A 22,367-nucleotide genomic window follows, 5' to 3' on the forward strand; every position below is an offset into this window, starting at 1 on the left:
GCCTTTGATATGGTTCTCTGCTTTCTGTAAACTTGTTAGTGTACATTTTTTTCTCTTCCTCTTTTGTAACTCTATTTTCTTTCTTATTCCTCCATCTACTTAACTGTACGCAGAGCAGTTTACAGATTTCCACGTTCCCTCTTTTCCTCCGTTGCGTTGGTAGAAATTTCTATTTCATAGGCTTATTGCGCAAAACTGCCTAAAGCGCGTTTTTCTTCCTTGAAGAAATACTACAAATTGAAGTTTCTGTTCATTATACAAATTTCCCGTTTCGAGGAACCATTCAATTTTAAAAAATTCACTCTTACAATTCAACCAGTATTTCTATTTTTCTTATAAAGAGTCAGCACTTTTTTGTCAAAATTGCTAATCAATCAACTAGAGGAGAGATTTGTAGGCGACACTACTTCAATAGGATTTTGATTAGATTAACAAAAATAATTATAATCTAGTTACTTGAGATTAGAAGGAAGATATTTTGTTGTGATGAATTAAATAACTTCTCTAGGAACTATGTCGATCAAAATATTTATTAGATATTTGGAATATTGGACTCTTTCCTGCATGCAGAACTTGCATTCAAGGTATATTAATAAATAGAAATAAATAAATCTATATTATTCAATTACATAAAAAAGCTTCACAACATGTATTGTATGTTATGAATTCGAAAACTCACGATATTTATATACGTAACTTTGTATTATGACACAACCGTCAATTTTAATATCATCCCTTACAAAGTGAGCGTTAACGAAACACGAATAAAACCGCACGCAAAATACACAGTAGCAACGTAAGGTTTATAGTCTCCGCGTGAAAAAAGCGACAAAACCACGTTCCACGCTGGAATACCCCGTTAAGAAGTTGAGCGAAACGACTGACCCAGTACGACTCGCGCGGAATGCTTTTTCGCCACACACAACAATAGTATTCCCTCGCATCCCGCGCATAAACGATTTGTCTATTCACCCATTCGTCACCCTCAACCGTTCGCTAGATTAAACCTTCCCAGTGGACACCCCCATCGCTCTCAATTTCCATACGTTTTATCAGACATTACTGCCCCGGCTTTTCGCGCTTCGATGTCACCCCTGTCTCCCTCCGACCCTTGGAGACGCATTCTTTTCCCTATCAATATTTTCTCTCCGAGATACCGTTTCGCGACTTCCGTTTTTCTTCGACTCGTGCCTCGTCCCTTCACCCTGCGAACACCTCGTCGCAGCGTCGGCGTGACACAAGAGACAGCCACGAAATCGTGCCCTCGTAGCGTTGTTAAAAGTTCTCCGTGCCGACAGAGTTTCACTCTGTTTCGCTTTGGGAAGTTTCGGATAATAAGCGCGAAACTGGAGAGCGGAGGGCGTGGAGGAGAAACGTCGGCGCGGAAGGGCTGCGTATAATGCTCGGAGGGGGAAAAAGATCAACTGGGATTTTTTCTGTTTGAAGGGGTGTAAGTCCAAAATTGTCTTATTTCAAGATTCACGTCTATTGAATCTATTTGTGGAAATGTCACGCTGGTATTACACAAATTCTTCATGCATCGATGAAATGAATAGAAGTGAAATTTAATATTAAAGTAAGAGTTATTGATCTTGATATTATTATATTTGGTATCTTTTCTGTTTAAGATGATTTAAGTTTAGATCTTCTTATTTTAAGATGTATATAAGTATCGTACGAGAATCTGTGTATTTTAAACGGTTAAACAATAATAATAAATGCTAATGCATCGAATACAACAAATGTCTTTTATATATTCTTTTCGTACCTAAAACAATAGTACCAATCAAAACTGTTCCCCGACAATTCGATCAACATTGAAAAATCTTTATTAAAATTACGGGCATGTGAAAATTAAAAATATATATATATATAAACAAATTGTGCAACATACACTTATTTTGTCAAATTATTTTGTTGAAGAACTTTCATATTTTAATTAATTGTATTTTAAAAACAGACAGAGCTGCACTGTGTGTCGATTTAGCGGAGGGCATGAAGAAGAAACCTTGACGAGGGACTACGTGAGGTGGCGTGCAGCAGATCAGCGACCCCCTGGCGTCCTTTACTTTTGTATCATCTAAATACACCGTTGTCGTCTGGATTATTTTAATTTTTTTCCGCTCCACCCACCCGTCCAATTATCGGTGACTATGAAAACTCGGTCCTTTGTGGCGGCCGCGACCGCCTTTTGAAGTGCCCCCTTATTTCTTCCATTCTTCGCTCTAATGTCCGAGGACGACTGATAAGAACCGTGGCTGTCTCGTCGCGCGTCGAATCGAGCAGCCTTCGCCGTTGGTAACGATCGTCCTTTAGTTTTCGAAGTTCGATGATTACGGTGTCTCTGAATCTTCGCTGCTGCCGAGTAATATAGCCCGGAGACCAATACGCTCGCGGCGAAACTTCACCGAGGATCCCTTTTGGCTTAAAAGTTGCTGCCGTCGCGCGCGTGTAACAAGACTTTAAGTTAACCGTAACAGCGAAACGTTTCTTATCTCGCGCTGAGTTGCGACTCGTACGACTCTTCATATAACTGAATGTCTTGTTTGTTTGTTTGTTTGTTTGTTTGTAAGGAGAGAGTAACTCCTATAAATAATATTTCTGTCAACGTTTACTCGTAATTGTACTGCGGATGTATATGCAAACTCCTATTTTTAATCAACTTCGAAAAGAAAGAGGTTACTCAATTCGATGTGTATATATTTTATCTTCTATGCATAGATGAAGAACGGAAATTTAAATTACAGTGTTTTGCCTTCTAAATGTTCCAATGTGTATTTTATTTTGTATACTTTATATACTCATTCATTTTTCACCAAGTTGTGACAATTTCTGTAGCCGTATTTTTTTGTATTTCTGGGGTGGTGCTTAATTCGACAGAGCAAACGAATCAATTTGAATTTCACCTAGAGACAGCACTTTTAAGGGGGATCAGGAATCCTTTTTTATGTCTCAAAGAAAGAAAGCACAGGACGGGATAAACCTCTTTTCGTTTAAATATAAGCCTAGTAGGAGACGGTCGAAAGACAAGGGACGACGGAATAAATCGACAGATTTTCATCAAGGACTACCCCGAGACAGCGTCCTCGTGGACGAGGATTCGACCAACGAGGTCTGTGATTGGCACCGGTGACAATTATTTGTTTTCCACAAATCACCGGGGAACGTCGTTTCCCTTCTTCGGGAGAACGGCAGGTTTTCTTCTCCGCCCTTACCGCTTCACCCCAGTCCGTGTACCTTTAGATACATTCTGCCTGTCCATGGCATTTGCCGCAATATTGCCACCGAGGCGTTCTTTGACCCTCCATAAAACAAATTTTCTGCCATGCGTGAAAGGCTACCCTGGTAATACGATACCAGATGAATCGACTTCGATTAAACAGGAAAAACCGGAAATTAAAGAACGGGAAGAATAATATTTTGCCGAACATCCTGCTGACGATGTTCAATTTAAAACGAGAACCACGTTTTAATTCGGACAATAAATGCGAATCTTTTCTTAACGAAAGAAAACAATGACTGAACGCGACTACAACAAATATTCTGTTCTTCAATCAGATTCTATTCAGGTCGCCTAAATGGCGCAAGTATGTGACATTTCAAGCCAGATTGTCGGCACCAGAAGTCCCCTGCAGTTTCTAAAACAATATACAATCTGCTTACTTTTTCCCTTATAAACAAAACTCATCGACTGTACAACCGCGTCGATTTTAGAGTGTCAAGAAGTAAATTGCGAAAAAAATATGTTGCAATCGCTTGCATTATTTCCTTTCATTAGCAGTTACAATTATATTTTATATTATTTTTTATTACCGCTACGATTCAATCTTAATATTATCACGAATATCAGTTAATAAAAATTTCTTATCTATAAGACCAAAATCTCAACTAGATATATTTAAAAAAATTATATATTTGAATTATAAATTATATTTGACAAATCTGAACAAATTTTCTCATTATACCGAAAGTTTTGTAAATTAATTTATTCCATTAGAAGGTGAAATAAATTCAGATTAGAGGCTTTCTAATTAAAAGACGAGAAACAAATAAAAAATCCATACACACCAGTGGCGATTTTCAGTTTCCACGAATCACGGGAAACTTTACGAAGCCATGTAACCAAGAAATTTCCGCCACCCTACGCTTATTTTTCCCCAGCCATATATTTTCAGGATCAGCAGGAGTCTGCTTGCGACATTTCGAGTTATATCGTTGGCAGCAATGAGTCATTGTCAGAATTTCTGAAATAGAACACAATCTACCTCCGTGAACTTTATTTTATGCCATTCGAGGGAGTTTCACTGTAACATTGCAAGGATTCCAGAAGTTTGTTTAAGATATTTTCGTGAAATCCTTTGTTAGGAACCTTAATCGTATTTTGTGGTAATCTAAGACTGGTGTCTTAATGAGATAAATAAAATTCTTTGGTCAAATGTATGACTTCGAATTAATTATTACAAAAAGAAATTTGTTAAGCAAGCAAAATATAAATTATTGTTGTTCTAGACTAACATGTGGGGTCATTTAGGACCCATCTTGAACTTAAACTCTATTAGGTTTAAATTAGTTTTTATAATATTTATTAAATAACGAAACGTAATTTTTTAGTTAGAATAGATCCTAAAAATACAATTTTAAGAAGTGTATTGTTCAAATTACATAGTTCACACCATGTCAATCACTCATAGTTTTTAAATTGTTTTGTTTTCAAAATTTCATATTGACTCTCAGACATCCTTTTGCATGATATTCTAACCCTATTAGCTGTTCCGCCGTCCTGCACTTAATCTGCTGGTGTGACAGCTTGCTCGGCCGAATGAATTTTAATGAAATCCGGTATTAGAGAGTCCTGGTACAATTTATTCGACAAATTCAAGTTCCGTTCACGTTGTTCAATCTGAATACATACATATCCGGCTTGAGCCTGGACAAAGTAAACCGTTTTACTGTGTATTCTCCATATCGGATCTTGTTCGTGTAGCTGACAAAGGGTTTCGTAAAAATCGCAAAAAATTCAACAATGCTTTAAATTTCTCTTGGAAAAATGGACCAACGTTATTGCAGTCACTTTATTTGTCGCCGAGAATATTTAATCAGAAATCAAAGGAAACGATATATTTTAATTTTCACTGAATTTATTGGGTTGGTTCGTAAATAAATTCTGCTTGTCAACTTGTAGATTATTTCCAAATATATATTTGACATAATAAATATTAATCAATTATAAAATAACCGTCGTTGATTATCACGAGTCTCCATTATTTGTTACCTGCAATTGAAGTTATTTATGAATCAATCTACATATTATACTTTCAGACTAGAAGAATATTTCTTTATTATTAGGAAATTCTTTAAAAACTTTTTATTTCTTCATTGATTAGATGTTTTAGAATTTTTTATTTCATCAATAAAAATAAATTTGCTTCGAATTTACAAATTTTGCCCCACTAGATTCTAAATTTAAGACACAAGATTACTCTCAACATAAACCTAATTCCATAAGCCATATCGAAATAAAGAATTTGCTCCTAAAAATTGGTTTCAGACAAATGCAATTTATAATCACTTCGGAACCGTGACATGCCAAAGTAATAGTTTTATCGCGACCCTAAATACACATTTTCTTTTCACCCATCTCAACGCAAGAACCCCTATGACGTGCGCACGCGACAAAACCTACCCGCCTATATATTTTACTATCATCAGTATTACGACTTGGACGGTTCGTGGTCGAGAGCGTACCTCCAAGCCTATAAATAATATTTCTGTCACTGCTTTCGAGGGCGTTTTCCCACAATTATTGCGTTTCTCATAACCGATGTCATAATTTTCCCTTGTAACGGGGCCATTTGTAATTTTTATCGGTTCAGAGCATTTTAATTTATTTAATTGTTTCCTCCCAACCTTCGGTCCAACACCATTTTCCCCTTTTCATTTCTCCCATCCGGAATCGTGACACGCAGTGGCGTTAATTTGTTTATATTTGGCGTTGTAAGTCACTTTATTGACCAGTCGAATGATTCGAAATAAAGTGCTAAATTTAAGTATTTAAAAATATTTTTTTTTTAATGTTAATATCTTACGTATATATGCAGTAGTTTTTAAATGGCTGTTAAAAATTTAATATTTATCATCGAGTATTTTCAATATATAAATTAGAGAGTAAGTTGAAAATGATATTTTATGTACATTCCCAAATATTTCATTTCTCACACAAAATTGTGTAGATATATATCAATTAGTGTTTGCTGTATTTTATTAGAAAAGTTGTCCATAATTTGTAGTTAACGAGAGCTAGAGCTACGCGGTAAAAAGTATACTACTCACTTGCGTTAAAATTTCTCCCTCATTTTTACTTGAGAATGCTTTTTACTGGCATTTTGTACCAGAACTTTCCGGAACCAGCAAATTTGCATTATAAAGGTTTGAAAGTTATGGGAATCATATTTCTATCGCGAATGTTTATAACAATAAACTCGCATCAAACATGACAGTTCGACACTTTTCAACATATGCAATTTTCGAGTTGAAATTAAGTTAGAAATCGATTATTTATAACATTAAAATAATCCGCGAATGAATTAGGTGTAGAAATGAATTTTATGTCTTTATATTCACACATTTATGACTGTAGTTTAAATACAAATATTCACTTATTAATTTATTACATTAAAGTACCAACCTCTGTATTTATTTAATATTGAAACGCACGAATTGCATCGACATTATGTTTTTACAACAATATTTGCTCTTTTATAAGTTTACTTTACAAAGGCACAGTGTCTATTTATACGCCTAATAGGCATCACATTTAACAAATAAATTTAAAAACGAGAAATAAAATACACAATTCTTCTGAATATGATATACCAAATGTGCACATAATAAGCGATCACAGTCATATTTACTTTAGGAAAAATATCGAATCCGCTTAATTTAAAGAGATCACCGTCCACTTGAATTGAAAGATGCCAATATAATGACATTATAACATTGATCCTCCTGCTAATCGTAACCTAAATACGTCAGTTCGGAATATCGAATAAGAAACCTTTTGCCACCGAAACAGATTATCTATTGATGTTCTTATAAAGGTACCAAGGAAGCCAAGATTTCCTGATCGACATTTACGTGACAGTAATTCTAATAAAAGTATCGAGTCGACGTTGATATATTCATTTATAATTATCCACGGACTCTATGTGCCACAAATTTCATGTTTCAAATGTATGCTTTTGACCTAATTACTTTTTTAAATAGGAGATCGACAATAGCGTCACGCGTAGATGTCAAGAACCAATGCATGCAATAAGATGAAGCTTCCTGTGAAACGTTTCTCGAAGACCTAGAAACAGCTTATGAAACTATTAGCAACATTACGTTGCGAGGAACGTGAATTTTAAGATGAAGTATAGTATTTAGTGAGACCATAAAATTCTTGATTTAATAAAACTGTAAAGGAAACGATATGTTTGTTTCGTTGTTACAATAAAGTGAAACCGAATATAAGAATCTTTTCCTTTAGATGGAGTTTAGAGATTCCATTTTGTCTGGAGCACCATGCAGGTATAATGCACCACTGGTGTAAGGATTATATGAATATTCATTTGTCGCTAAAATATTCTAATCAGCAGGAAAGAAGGGGACGGGATTTTCGGAAATTCTCGAAGATTTTACGAAGAATCGACGGAAACGACCGAGAATTGTGTATGCACTTCCTATCTCGTTTCCTTTCACGAGGAAACTTTTCGCCAGCGAACGATAGTTTTCGACCTACGTTGGATTTTCTACGAGCAATTAAAGAGTGCTCGGCAAGTTCTACGGCGAAACGATAGAAGCAAGGAATTATCACGAAATCTTGTACCCACTCTCCCCCTCACTCTTAGTTCCTATTTTCATAATCGAGGTTTCTTACCTGATTAGGTGTAACAATCGTCAAGGGATATACATAGTTTACAAACACCTTTACGAAGGCAAATTCTCGAGTTTCTGTTATTTTTTAAATTTTGTAATTTAAAGACAATTTAAGATTTAAACTATTTAAAAACTTGCTAGTTAATTTAGGACATTTTAATTACAATATTCTATTGTATAAAAAGAAATATTCACCATAGCTTAAGTAAACAGAAAAACTGTTGTACTTTAAAGTGTATTCAGTAATCACTAAGATCATTTTCTTCAGAAAGTCACTTCACAAGCAAGCTAAACTTGTACCTATTTCCTCAGAAACAGAAATAACAAGGCTTATAAATTTAATATGTGTACCATTTTATGAGACGAACTATATGTCAAATCAATACCGTTATTTCCACATGTGCAGAACAGTGAAGCTATTATTGCCATGGAAATCATTCAGAAATAGGTTACTAATTTCAGCTGTGCCGTCACGATGGATCAATATTAACACAGTATTCATTATAGAAAAGTTAGTCAAACATTCACGACGACAAATTCGCAAATAGTTACCTATTTCCTTCCACTGCAATTGTTTAATTTGTACTCTAGATTTAGTTACTGTATCAGAAACGTTCATACTATTTTTTACTACGAATTCTCTTCGACATTGACATTTCTTTTTTCCCGACGGAAATATCTCTTCGTTCAATGGCAATAAAAATCAAATTCACATCGCCTGAAAAAACTTCTTTTGTCTCTCGCGTTCCCCTAAATCAGAGGATACGAGTAGGTCGCAAATCGAGAATTCTTTTCAGGCTCCCAAATATTGTACCGCGTTAGACAAAATTATGATCTTGAATTTCTGTTTTCGATATATGAAATCACTGATTCGAAACGTAAAATAATAATTAAAACACCGGTTATCGATAACAATGTGGAGAAAAAAGATTTCTAAATAAGGATCCTCGAATAATCGATCCAGGAACGAAAATAGAAAATTTATAATGAAGATTAATTTCTTTGAATAGTATTTGCTGAGTGAAGAAGTATAGTCGGTCACAAACCACGAATTTACTTCGTAGGATAATTTTTTTTCATTAACTGAATACTAATAAATGTGATTTCGAGAGTATTTTGAAATTTCGATGAGAATTTTCATGTTGCAAAGAATTCAATCTACGCTATGGAATTTTAATTATAAAATCATTCTACACAACCGCCGTTGCAAATAAATGATTAAAACTAGCAACTTGTAATGTGATATGTGCATAGGCTCGCAATATAATTACTTAATAATGGATTATCATTCAAGCTTCAAAATTCTCTATGAATTCCATGAAAGTGAAAAGTTTGAGAATCTGTGAAAATTGTAACAGCAGATTCGAAACACTTTGAAGACTTTGTATCTCAATAGTTTCGAATGCTTTATTTCGTAACAATAATCATACTCTTGAATAAAAATGATAAAAAAAAAATCAACATACCGATTTAAAATACACTAGAAATTAAATATTGTTACACTCGAGATAGGAAGTAAACAAATAATACGACTGGATATATTACATGTGAGATTAATACAGATCGTCGACAAAGTAACTCGTAGTGGTTGTCAACGGTATTTACACTGACGAGACATTAAATAAACAAAATGAAAAAAAAATCCGTCTACTATTTACATGACCTATCGAATCGTATCGAATTTGAAATGCAATGAGTCCGTTTAATCCCGTACGAAAATAGAATTGAAAATACATATATTGGATAACCAGCGAACATTTTCTCTCGATAAATAAATGGCATAACTTCGCGACGACCAAAATTTTCCATATTTCGTGTCAAAGGGTTGAAAACCAGCGCTCAAAGCCACGACCACAAATAATTCTGCTCGTTGTGGAGGATCGAATCTTTTTGCATCAGGATTTTGCACGCGTGTATGCTGGTTGCTACAAATTAGACGATAGGCGTGCAACGTAACGCCAAGTAGTTTGAAACTGGCTGTTAAACCAATGCAAATTACTGCAAGACAATCTCTGTGTCGGCGGCGGGGGGCGGGTGAAAGGGGCGTGGGGGTCAGGAGTTCGTCCTTTCTAATTACGTATCGCTGAGAAAGAGGACGGAAAAGCTTAACCAAGTTTTCACGAATTAATGTTGTCCTCTGTGTTCCACGAATTTCACGTTTCACAAGAGCGTTATTTTCCAGACGATTTCGTAATTGGACGGTAACTCGATTTTCCACGTCCCTTTGCGAAGGAACGACGGTAGATTCATGGTTCTAATAATACTTGTGACGAATTTGTTCAAATATCAATTACGAATGCAATGAGGTACGAATGAAATGTTTGGAAAAATTCAAGTTACTAGAGGCATCCTACATAACAGTAAAAATTGAGCAAAATTAATTAGTGTATAATGTTTCAAATCCAAGTGTCCAAGTGTGGAACCAAAATAGTTTATTTGACGCGATGAGTTTTTAAAAAGAGTGTTTTATCTAAATTATATTAAAATTAGTAGAAAGAAGGATTTTATTTTGGAATATTTCGTTTCCTTTATTTTTACAAATGTTTAAAACCCAATTTAAAAAAAACTCAAACGTGAATGAATAGGTTGTTAAATTGAAAATGAATGTATGAAATACACTATTACTTACTTTTTTCAGAGAAAATCTTAACCTCGCGTGTTAAACAATAGCAAGCATCAAAATTTCATTTCCTTGTATTGAAAAGTAACGTGTGAAATACGTTGTTACTTATTCCAAAGGAATATTAACGTTAAGAACGTATACGTATATAAGCATCACCGAGTAATTAAGATACGTTGAGGACTCCTTCGAGGAAATTTTGTCGCCGTCGCTTCCTGTATGACCTGCAATTTTGCTGCAAATTGCATGTAATGTAGCTATAATACCCTAGCGTATACGTAAGAAAGGGTATCGAGTTAATCAGGAATATTCATCCCTCAGGGTATCGTTTCACAGCTACGATTAACCTCTACTTCCTACTCTCGCAACGGAGATATATATCGGAAGCTTATTGTCCCCAATTCGCTCTTCACAGCGCGCGAAATTACTAGTAATTTAATTATGCTTTCCGTAACTGATGCAACGGCAAAAATAAAAATGTAAACCGAAGAAAACAGCGCAAAGGTATTCGGAGAATTGAGTCCGCGTTCAGTCCACTTTAATGTATGTCACTGAAGATATAGCCATTTTATAACTGAGAATACATTGACAGCTTATCGACGTTATTTTGCTTTTCTCATTGCACTATGCTACTTGTAAATTAATTATATTTTCTGCAACTGATGCAATGGCAAAGATAAAAACGGAAAGCAATGGGATGGTGTTCGGGAAATTGAGTCTATTGCACGACCGAGATAAACTTTGACAGCTTGTTATCTTAAAACCAGATTCTACAGTTGATGCATTGAAGAACAAAAATAAATACATAAAGGAGCAAGAAGAAATATTAAAGAATTCGAAAAAGAGACAAGACCTTCAAAAATGTAATTTTTAATAAAACACTGGTGGTATTTACTACATCCAGTATTTGTATTTTAAATGGAAAATTAAACGTGAAACATGATATTATTTAAACATTCACCACGATTATGCTGACAGACGTACTTTGTTATTAACAAACAAAATACAATAGCACCTTTTGGAAAACCTTTTCTAAGAAAATACACAAAATAGCTTCGCGTTCTAAACTTAAGACGCAGTTAAATAGTCCAAAGTAACACTCGATATCTTTCCTCTACATAACTCATTAAAAATAAATTTTCAAAGACGAAGAAGAAAATTTGAGAAAGGCACCCCTTATCGTGGAACAAGAAGGATGTAACCAGAGCAGAAGACGCGCGTCTAAGATTTCGATCGAGCGTTAACAACGTTCAATTAAGTAAATGGCTCTCCTATGAATTTTCTCTATCTCGAGACTGGAAGATTAATTACAAATTGAATTGGCTACAGGTATAACGGTATAACGACTGGCTGTATAGGGACGCACACACACGCCGAAGGGTATCAGGTTAATTAGGGACATTCGTCCCTCAAGACATCGCTTTGTGACTAGGAGGCTTAACTGGACACGATGCATCCTGACCCATAACAGCCACCCTGGCCTATAAGCCTGATCCCCATCGACATACATTAAGTGCACGGATTTCAGATGTCTATCTGACCTATGTCAAATTAAGTGTCACCTGCCAGAAACGTCAGATTTAATCGTCGCACGAATGATGTTGCTTTCACACCGCCGTTATGACGTCGCGGGAGAAACTACGAAATATACTTCCAGAAGAAATCGCCCGCAATTCCTACACTTTCATCGTCCCCCATATCGTTACGTACCCCTGGCCTTTTTGGGGTACTCTTATCTTTTTATCAATTTCGAGGCACTTTTACGACTTTTTTTTAGTTGAAGTACTTGACATGAATTTTTGAAATTTGGTAAGAAATATATATATATTGCCTTAATGTCATGTTTTGATTAATTAAAAGCTTTACAAATTTTGCGTAAATTGAATATTGACAATGTTTGAAACGGCATTTTAGAGAGAAATAAAGAAATTTCATAGGAAGCAAGAGAAACATTTTTTTAGATGAACAAGAAGTTAATTATTTATCTTGTATGATGGAATTTATAGATATCATGCTGGTTATACTCTTAGAGATTAAGACACATTTGACTAATGTAGGTGCTTCTCGTGAAGCTTGGAATTACAGTAACTCAGAAAAAGTAGTTTTGAGGAAAAAGATGTTAAAGTTAGACTTTGCGTCAGTCAATGGTTCCATCTACTCAAGCAAAAACTGTAGTATACTGTACAAAGTTTGTTACTGAATTCAGTGATTATTTTAATCACTTCGCTAAATAATAACGAAAATGCCAAAAAGTAAACCAAGTCGCCTCTGCATTGAATTTTAAAGCAAATTCAACTTAATATTTCATGAACAACGATTTGTACCTATTATTATTGTAGATGAAACTATTTAAAACTATTTTTAATGCTTTCAACGGTAACTATTTTATTGTTTATTGGATTGTATTTATAGAATCGCGTTTCCTCAAGAAAATTTCCACCAATTTCCTTCGATGCAGGCTGGAAAAAATTATCAAAGGCAGAGCAAAGAGGGTCGCATCGATAAATAAGAATCTACAATAGACTGCGATAATACGCACGCCTGAATCTGAAATAAGCACAAAATTAGAAAATGATAATTTCCCATGGCAATATTCAGCGCTATTCTCGGGCACATAATTTCGCAGCGTAATAGTTTTCCGTAAAGCGGCTGGATCACAAAACGGTCACGTAACTCTTAATTCCATTACACACCGTTATGTCACTAATAGATTATGGTATGCAATCGAACGGATAAACCGGGAAATTTGATGCATACTTGAAATTTCATTGAAATCTTATCCAGTGTTGCTATTTAGGACGTTTAATTATAAAATATTATAGAAGACAGTATTACCTTACATATAATTTGTATTTTATATTGTTGTACGAGACAAAGTTAAAGATACCCGAGCAATTTATATTGAGAAGTCTTATATTTTTGCCATTACTTGGCATTGTAGAGTAAAGTTAAGAAAGCAATGCCAACATTGCATACAGTTTGTATTATACGTCTAATTAGAATTTGAAAATTGTCTATATTAAGTCTAGACGCCCAAGGCAAAACGCTTTAAATCTGTCCAGCAGTGAGTTGGTTAATTTTATCTCTTGAAATTTGACACATCCAGAAATACTAGACTATGCTAAATAACATATTACTCCATTCTTGTAGAAAATGTCCTCATCTCTATTTTTGGTGACAACTATTTTGACACCGAACGCAATAGTTTCTAAAATATCAAGAAAAGGCTCCTAACCTGCGCTTGGTGATCGTTAAAAACGATGCGTACAACAATTATGGGAATTTCTGTACGTTATTTTTAACGAGATGATAAAAATGTATAAATAGAAACACGACTCTGTAAGAATATTTCCATCCTCGATTGCGAAATGACGGGGCTACTTGGGAAGCGTAGAGCGCGTGGACGCGACGCGCGGAACGACGCCGACTAATAAAAGTCATAAGCTCAGATGAGGCCATTGCTGGACACCGGCGCGGAACGGAATTATAACTGGAGAAACATGCACGCTCCACGCTCTTTTCTTTAGACCAAAAACACAACAGCAAACCACGTGACGTTGTTTTTCGTTGCTTTATTAATTCTTCCATCGCGACGGTCCACGACCTCTGCTCCGCTACACTCCCTACGTTTTCTTTTTGGCCGAGCGCTGTTTTCCAACAGACTTTATATTCCGTCCTTGCACCTTGCCTTTAAATATGCAACGCGCTGCACACGCTCTAACGCACGCGATGCCCCCGAATGCCGCCACCAGCGACGCCTGTGCGATGTAAAATATTGTTCGTCGGGTAAAAAGGAATTGATTGCTGTTCATACCGTTTTTCTATTTGTGTTTTTTTTTCCATGTCAATAGTTTCTTTAGCATTCGCGTGTTTTTTTTCCTAACCCGCGTCGGCGTCGTATGGACAACCGCGTCTACAGCCAATTTCCGACTGGCATCGCGGTGAAAAAGGCTGTCGCGAATATCGCGAACCGTGCAACAATTTCGCGAACGAAAAAGACTGTTCAGGCGACGGAAAAAATTGAATTGTTTCACGGAATACTTTCTTGTCTGTAGCTACCTGGGATCGAGAATTTATTTACCATCAGGCTTTTTCTTTGTCGTATTGGCGCATTGTTATTTCCAGTTCAATTTTCGCCTAGTTACGGCATTCGGGGTGGTTGGAACGACGATTGAATTATTGACGTCAACCGAAATGTCTGAGAGACTAATAGGGTAGTTAGATTGGTTTATTCAGTCGTCTCCTACGCCTTTGGGATATTATTATTTCTGAATTATTTTTACTTTTTGTCTTTTAAACGAGCTTGCTTATGTTGCATCGGGTGTTCCAGCAGTTTCTTGCTACTTATATTTAAAAAATTCATTTAATTGTTATATACAACGACAGCAATTAAATGCGTAAAAAATATTCATAATGTTAAATGCAATTTACTTAACAAGAATGTTCTATACCCAACACAAAAATTGTAACTGCAATAAATGCGAAGCACTTCTTACAAAATACGAGTTAAAACCTACTCTTGAAAACCACTTGAAAGAAAAACAATGCAAGACTCACTAAACTTTAGAAGTGACATTAAACTGTCTAAAAAAAAAAACTCTAATAACTCGATATAAATATTTTAACGGGTCTATTTATTAGCACTCATCTAGTCTGACGCTATTAACTACGTAATTGATGCCACATTGAACTCGTATTTAAAAAAACAGAAAAATTAAAGAATTGAAAAGTTTCGTCGCCCGATCACTGGCAAAATCGATCCAGTCTGCGACGGCCGGATTAAGCGTGCGATAAATAGTTCCCAGTAATTTGGTCGCTTTTCACACCGACTACGGGGTCGACGATATTCGCCCCGAGGGTTCTAAATTATACAGAAATTTTCTTCCGTGAACGTGCGAACAAATAGGACAAAAATGGCGTTTCATACCGGCCTTCCTGCGTGTTATAGCGCGCAAAATATACGCAAAGGGTCGACACAGCACGCGGGACTTAATAATTATTGTCTACGGTCACGTGAACATAATAACGTTGGCGTGCAACGTGCTTTTTGATAATCGCACGTGCACTGCCTCTTTAAGTTTTTTCCATTCAATCAGGGGGGCCCTTGTTCGCTCCTTGAGCGACCGAGGAGGCGATTAATTGGGCAAGTATCTCGGGGGTTGGAGAGGAGTGGATAAAAAAAAATAATTGCGTGCTCCCGCCGAGTAATTAAGTGTTAATATATCCTGTCGTGAGCGTTCACGGCGACTAATTAACCTTTTACGCTTCGTTTACGTCCATTCGCGAAAACATGTCCGCGACTTGTTGCCCGAGGGGTTGATGTTGATATCTCAAAGATCGAACATCCCGCCAAGATCAAAATGTGTTCGCTGTGGAATACTGTCCAGACGAAGAACGTACAACCATTTGATTTTATTTATAAAAATTAATAGAATGGAAGGTGTAATTAGCTTTGACATTACATTTTATACCTTAACACATACAATTTCAATTTTTCTCTTTGTATCAAGATTAATAGTATAATTATTTATTAATATTGCAATAGCTCATAAAACACCACATCAATTAATACGACAATAAAATATTCCAGTTAGTATTAATTTAATTTAAATGTTTATGGGAAAATAAATAAGCGTTTAGTATTTATTAGTAGAGGAATATTGCATTACACATGACAAAAATTTTGTGTTTACGTAAGAAGAATTGATGCTGTATTTTTTTGTTTTGGAGAAATTCGGAGGTCGTAGGAAAATCGCAGTATTTTGGTAGTAAAAAGTAGCGCTTTTAGCGCTCGTAAGAATTTCAGCGAAGCTTTTAAATGAACCGTCCTTTAAATGAAAGGCTCCTTTGATGGTGATATAGAATCTTAACGGAGTTTAAATTCTTAGGAGTATACTCGAACCCCAAGTTTCTCGCGAAATTAGCCTTGCCAGCATCGATTTCTTTATTACGAAACGTGTTATGTTAAATTAAATGGACCTCTATTGAAACTCGCCGATTGAAAAACTCGTCAATTAAATAAATTACACGTAAAATTTACGGCTGACTTCAAATTTTACACGCTAACGTGCCTTTTTACGTGTTTTCGAACTTCAATCGAATCATTTAGCGACGCAATTAGAATGAACAAAATATTAATTACCGGACGTGATAATTTAACGCGCGGATTACAAAAGATAAAAAGCGTTTGAACTGAAAAACGCGACCCGCCGGTGCTCAGGTTTTAAATTCAATTTACGATAATCAGGGCAATTCTAATAAAAAACACATCTAACCGGCCATTGGCGGGATTTCGAAGGTCCGAATGTAATCGATGCCAGAAAGTAATGAATGTGTACCGGGCGACAGAGTTGGGTACGATACGCAAAAATAAATTAATGAACTTCAATATTGTTGGCGATGTTCATCTTGCGTATCGTGCATGCGAAGCAGAAGTGAAACGTTCGGAAAACGATCCGAGATAATAATTGTGATTTACGGTCTAGTAGTTATAATTCCCAGCATCGACGACAAATTACGCGCCTGCTTTTCAAAATTGCACGCGCACGTTGCGGCCTGCCCCGCCACCCACCCGTCCCCGATATTTGGAAATGTTGCTTTTTATAGGCGGTCGCTCTACGTAACTTTATATTTTCGACATCGATAGTTATCCGATGCAAAAACTGCTCTCACTTTAATTTCATGCTACAACGTTAAGCACTTTTGTATTATATGGAATTTTATGGGAGACGTTTCGATTCACGTTGTGCGTACTGTTGGTCCTGGAGTAGAATATACTGGAGATTATACAAATAGTTGTATCGAAATTATTTGATTTGCATGACTTTATTACGTCGTTAATAACAGTTTGTAAAATACTTCATAACTATGGTTGTACTGATAGGCCTGTATAAGCTTCGATAGATGCAATCAATTTGCAATTTTAGGATCTTATTTGATTTTATATATTAATTATAATATTTGAAATAATTGTTAAATTATTCACTGGAATACTGCACACTGACAACTGCAACATTCAACGAAAACTACGCATGCTTCCATACAGTTTTGATAGTTACTTTCAACTAAAATTCGAAATAGAATAAAATTTTAAAATTGGTTTGCCATTCAATTATCAAATTTATCGAAACTAGTATTCAGTGAAATGAAGCCGCTCCTAAATAATGAGAATAACGTAATATGAGAATATTTTTCAAACGCTTTGTTACATTTATGTGGGAAAACGTCAAAGGCAAATGAAACAAAGGATGCGGTTTATTTGAATACCTCGTTTAAACAAAAATTACGTTCGACGTATTAATATTCTTCAAAAGCAATGAAAAATGTGAATTGTAAGTTACGTGTATAATTAAACTGCCTTTTGCAATACCTGAATATTCAGCATAATCGCGAAACATCATGGAATTTGCACTCACCTATCGTAGTAGTAGTCCCTGCAATCAAAAACATAAACGACCATTAGTTTTATCGACACTACATAGTACTAGTTTGTGATAATAAATAAGAATACGCTACATACATAGAACTATAAATTATAAATATATCTATATATAATTCAATTATCGGAAGATAAATAATTAGAGATGAATAGTAAAATTTATTTGTTATAATATAATTTTCTAAATAGATTTACTTCGCGGATTTATGGAATCCCGATTTCGTGGATTTTTGGATTATTTATTGTTTGTGTTGCTTTGTTCAAGTATTAACTGTACACTCACTGTCAATTTAAATTAAAAATACATGATTAAAGAATGAAAATATTATAACATATTATTCATAGAATTAATATTAGTAAATAATACTTTAACGCAGTAAATATTATTTTGAAATAACTCGAGGCAAAACAAAGATTAAATTAATTATATTGTTTTTGCCACACCTATCAAAATGCATTGCTATACAACACATCATTTTTCTATACTTTCTATATTTTTATTTTGTCGAACATGGCGAGTATACAGTGTGTGACGGTAAATCTGTATTTAAACAAACCATCCAACCCTTCCTACAGTCACAGTTCAATCATTGTTTAGTGTTTCCAGAATCAAAGCTCAACTGCACTCATATACTCCAGTCACGTTTCAATGTAATGAATAACATTTCAACAGCAATGGAATCGTGACTAGTCCGCCGCAGCGAGTCAAATCTAAAGGTCCGGCATTCATTTTCTTCCTACGTGTGGAATCTGACACTTTGAATGCATTTGGATCCCAATGTTTAAAACATTCTGCTGCGAATTTGTCGCAGTTTCCAGCAATTTGGCTTGAACTATACCTGTAGTTTTCAAATGCTTTGATGTAGGTGCCCTCCTCCCATTCAGAATTTACATAAAGAATTTATATTATGTTCAATTTAATTAATTTGGCATTAAATGGTTTTTATTAATTATGTTTACAAAATAGTATTCATAGTTAGGTAATTATGAACAATTCTAATATTTTTATTTATTTCACGCATAGTGCATAGTAAATCACGTTGATATTATTACCAATTTCACTTTCTTTATTTTTCATCGTACGGTATAAACGTATTTTTCCTTCTGAAATAATATTGTATTTCGATGACAAGCTGAAAATGTCTTGCATTTAATTATAGAACACAATGAGTACTATTATACTCTGTTCTTTTAGTATGATACATGTATATTAATAATTTTAATAATGTAAACATCTCTTTTCAAGCATGGACATCGTAAAATATAAATTTCAACGCAATCAAAAATAATAAATATTGCATGATGCAAGTTTTCCCATGAACCTTTTTATAACTAAATATTTCTTTATTTTAAATTGTCCACTGTATAAAAAAATCATTGAATACATATATGTGGCCAAGGGATGTTATAGGACGAGTGTTTTTCAAATGTTTGATGAACCTATTGGAGTGGAAGAATTAGTGCCGTCCTTTGCCGAATCGTTCGTTTAAATGGCAAACTCAGTGATACGAGTCAATTTCTGCTCAGTCTGCAGTATCGATTGTACAGAAGGCTTTCGAAGAACCACGCTACCATTAAATCGATTGGTTAAATATTTAACGTTGCTGGGTGTTGCAATTTTTATGCAGTTCCAAGAATGTTTTTAGTCTCATGTGGAGATCGTCGTTAAATTTTTAAATAACTGGAATTTTTATAAGTCGTTGAGTAGCTTGCATAATTTTATAGGACGAAATTTAACTTTGTATTTTAAAAAAGGAAGTAGATAAAGTAACAACTTTAACAAGATAGAAAAGAGAAGACGTCAACATAATTAAGTGGTCATAATTACAAAAATTTAATAATAATCAATCAATCAAATAATAATTAATAATAAAATAATTGAAGCAGGAAAACAGTGAATAGTTTCAGTCAATGGTAAAAGAATATTATCGAAAAATGAGTTATTTTGACTAGTACCAAGTAATCATCCACAGACAAGTTCTCCATTATAAAATACAGGTGCACTTTACAGGAAGATCTTATACAGAGTTGTAGGCTTCGTTAAGAAGTCTTAATACAAGTAGATTGCAAATTAAGTGGCTGAAGTTAATGACTTAGATTTAATCAAAATTTGCACCAAATCTGAACTCCTTAATCAAAATTTCCCCAAGTTTTAATCAATGTTCGATACAGATTCGATCCAGTTATGATGGACTCATTAATCCGAATTAATCGCAGTGGAACGTACAATATAATCTGATGGCGTATAAAACGAAGAAACCGTGACTTTGTTAATAGCTCTCTCGCAATTATGGTAACGTTTACGTTATACAAATATACTGTAACATTCTTATCGGATGATTCTTCTTTACAGGGCGAAAACGAGGAGCAGTTGAATTTTTAAGCAGCTCCGAATAATTGGTCTTTCTCTGGCTATTTATGCAGACAATGCGGTAAGCTTCCGTTTCATTCGTTTTCCGAAAAGCTTTTGTGATACTTAAGGTTATCGGACATTAAGCTGGGATTACAGTGAATTACACAGTCCTGTATGTATACACAGGCGATAAAGGTGCGGCGACGCGAAAGAAATGGTTTACAAAGAAAAGAAACGGACGGAAAGACGAACGGAATTCCCAGGTGGAATAACTCAAATGAAACGCTAACTTACGCGTGCTTGAAAATCTAACAACAAGCATTCATAAACTTCTAAATGTTAAGGTATATTGTTTCCTTCAAATGTAAATTAAAGAAAAATTTATTTGCTCTAGAAAATGATAAGAGGTTTTTATATAAAAAGCATTGGTACATATTAACTTCTGTATGTATCAAATATTTTTGAATATAAAACAAATTAGAGATGCACTCATTTGTATTCCTTGGAATACAATATTATGAATCGTCGAGTAAATTAAATTAAATGGAAATTTAATAGACCTGGACAAGCTATTACAAGCAATAATTCGCTTGAGTATTAATACTCTTCAGGGATGTTTCATACTGTTTACATGAACCTAAATATTTGACCAGTTCACGGTTAGGTGGTCCATTATTCACTTACTGTGAAGAATGTTCTTTGATGCAGGTCCAGCGATTGAAGAGGAAATTGGCAATTACTTTACTTGCTGTAACTACTACGGTTCGATGCATTCTAGGCATCGAAACGTTACTTAAGTAGACTGATGCTTTGAGACACAAAGGGAAACGACAATAAAAGTTTCAAAAATAAAAGGAAAGGGAACATCAAAATAACAATAAGGTTAAAATACTGCCGCTTTAAGTGTGCGCTAACGTTTGAATCGAATGAAATGAATACAAATAAAATAGAATTCGACTATAAGACGTATAACTATTATACACACTGTACCAGAGAATGTAAGTGATAAAAAGTATGATTCGACAGTGGTCTAAAGATACTTGTCCACCAAACATTCGACCTTTAAGTTTCGAAAGAGACCAGTCAGTAGGAACGTCTTTTCATTTCTTTCCTCCAAGATTACGGATGATAACTTCCAGCTTTGCCTTATGAAAAGCTTATTTGATGTGGGATTTATTACGAAACTTTGATGCGATACAATTTTCAACTCTTCCAGGAACTGAGTCTCAAGAACTGCAAAAGTACGCGATTCTAAAATAAATACTGCCGACGTCGGTACAAAAAACTTTCTATATGCCGGATACACAGAGATATATACTGTGTTCTTTAAAAATTATGTAACTTTATAATGAGTATAACGGAAATCTCATTACCTCAATACTACACTAACAAAAGAGTATATTTCTTCGTACGATATTTTGTTTTCTGTAAATCATTAAATATTATTGCAATAATTATGAACGGACCTACCTATCTTAAAAATAGTTTACAAGAAAGAAAGATTCTCTCATTATTGAGATATTTTTTTTCAATCTCAATCTCTCGTTACTAACGAATATTTTTTTAATGAACGGTAACAGTATCTTGTCAAGGAAATGAGTTTTAAAACGATAACACTCTCTCGGATCTCAATAATGTATAAATATGAATGAATTGTACGAAGATTTTTAATTAATTTATAACATTTAATTCGACCTCGAAATGAAGCTGAACATTAAAAATATAAATCGTTCCCATTTCAAACAAATTACAAATTCAGCTTAGAACTATATCTTGAATCAAGTAATCGATAATTAGTTAAAGAGAAAAAAAAAATAAAATCGATATTCATTTATATCGAAGCTGGAAGAAGAAGGATTTAGACAAGCATAAATTTAGTATAATTCTATCGGGAAATATATATTATCGCAGAGTTATTTCGTGTTAAAATAGTTACTGCATCTTTGTGCATCAATTCCGAAGCGGTATTGGCAAATGTTTCTACAACGTATGGGTCAATATTTATTGAATAAGTCGAACCGCAAGGAAGTAAATTACTG

General features: G+C 34.7%; 1 protein-coding gene across 2 annotated transcripts in view; it reads right to left on the reverse strand.

The window, feature by feature from the left end:
* The window catches only part of LOC128886057 (uncharacterized), a 346,337-nt gene that overhangs the window by 21,352 nt on the left and 302,618 nt on the right, over positions 1 to 22,367 (reverse strand). For both annotated transcript variants that reach the window (XM_054140597.1, XM_054140598.1), the window contains one exon: positions 17,953 to 17,970. In XM_054140597.1, coding sequence (XP_053996572.1) covers positions 17,953 to 17,970 — 18 coding nt within the window. The remainder of the gene's footprint in view (positions 1 to 17,952; positions 17,971 to 22,367) is intronic.

Source organism: Hylaeus anthracinus, unplaced genomic scaffold, assembly GCF_026225885.1.
Source record: "Hylaeus anthracinus isolate JK02 unplaced genomic scaffold, UHH_iyHylAnth1.0_haploid 11982, whole genome shotgun sequence".
NCBI lineage: Eukaryota > Metazoa > Arthropoda > Insecta > Hymenoptera > Colletidae > Hylaeus > Hylaeus anthracinus.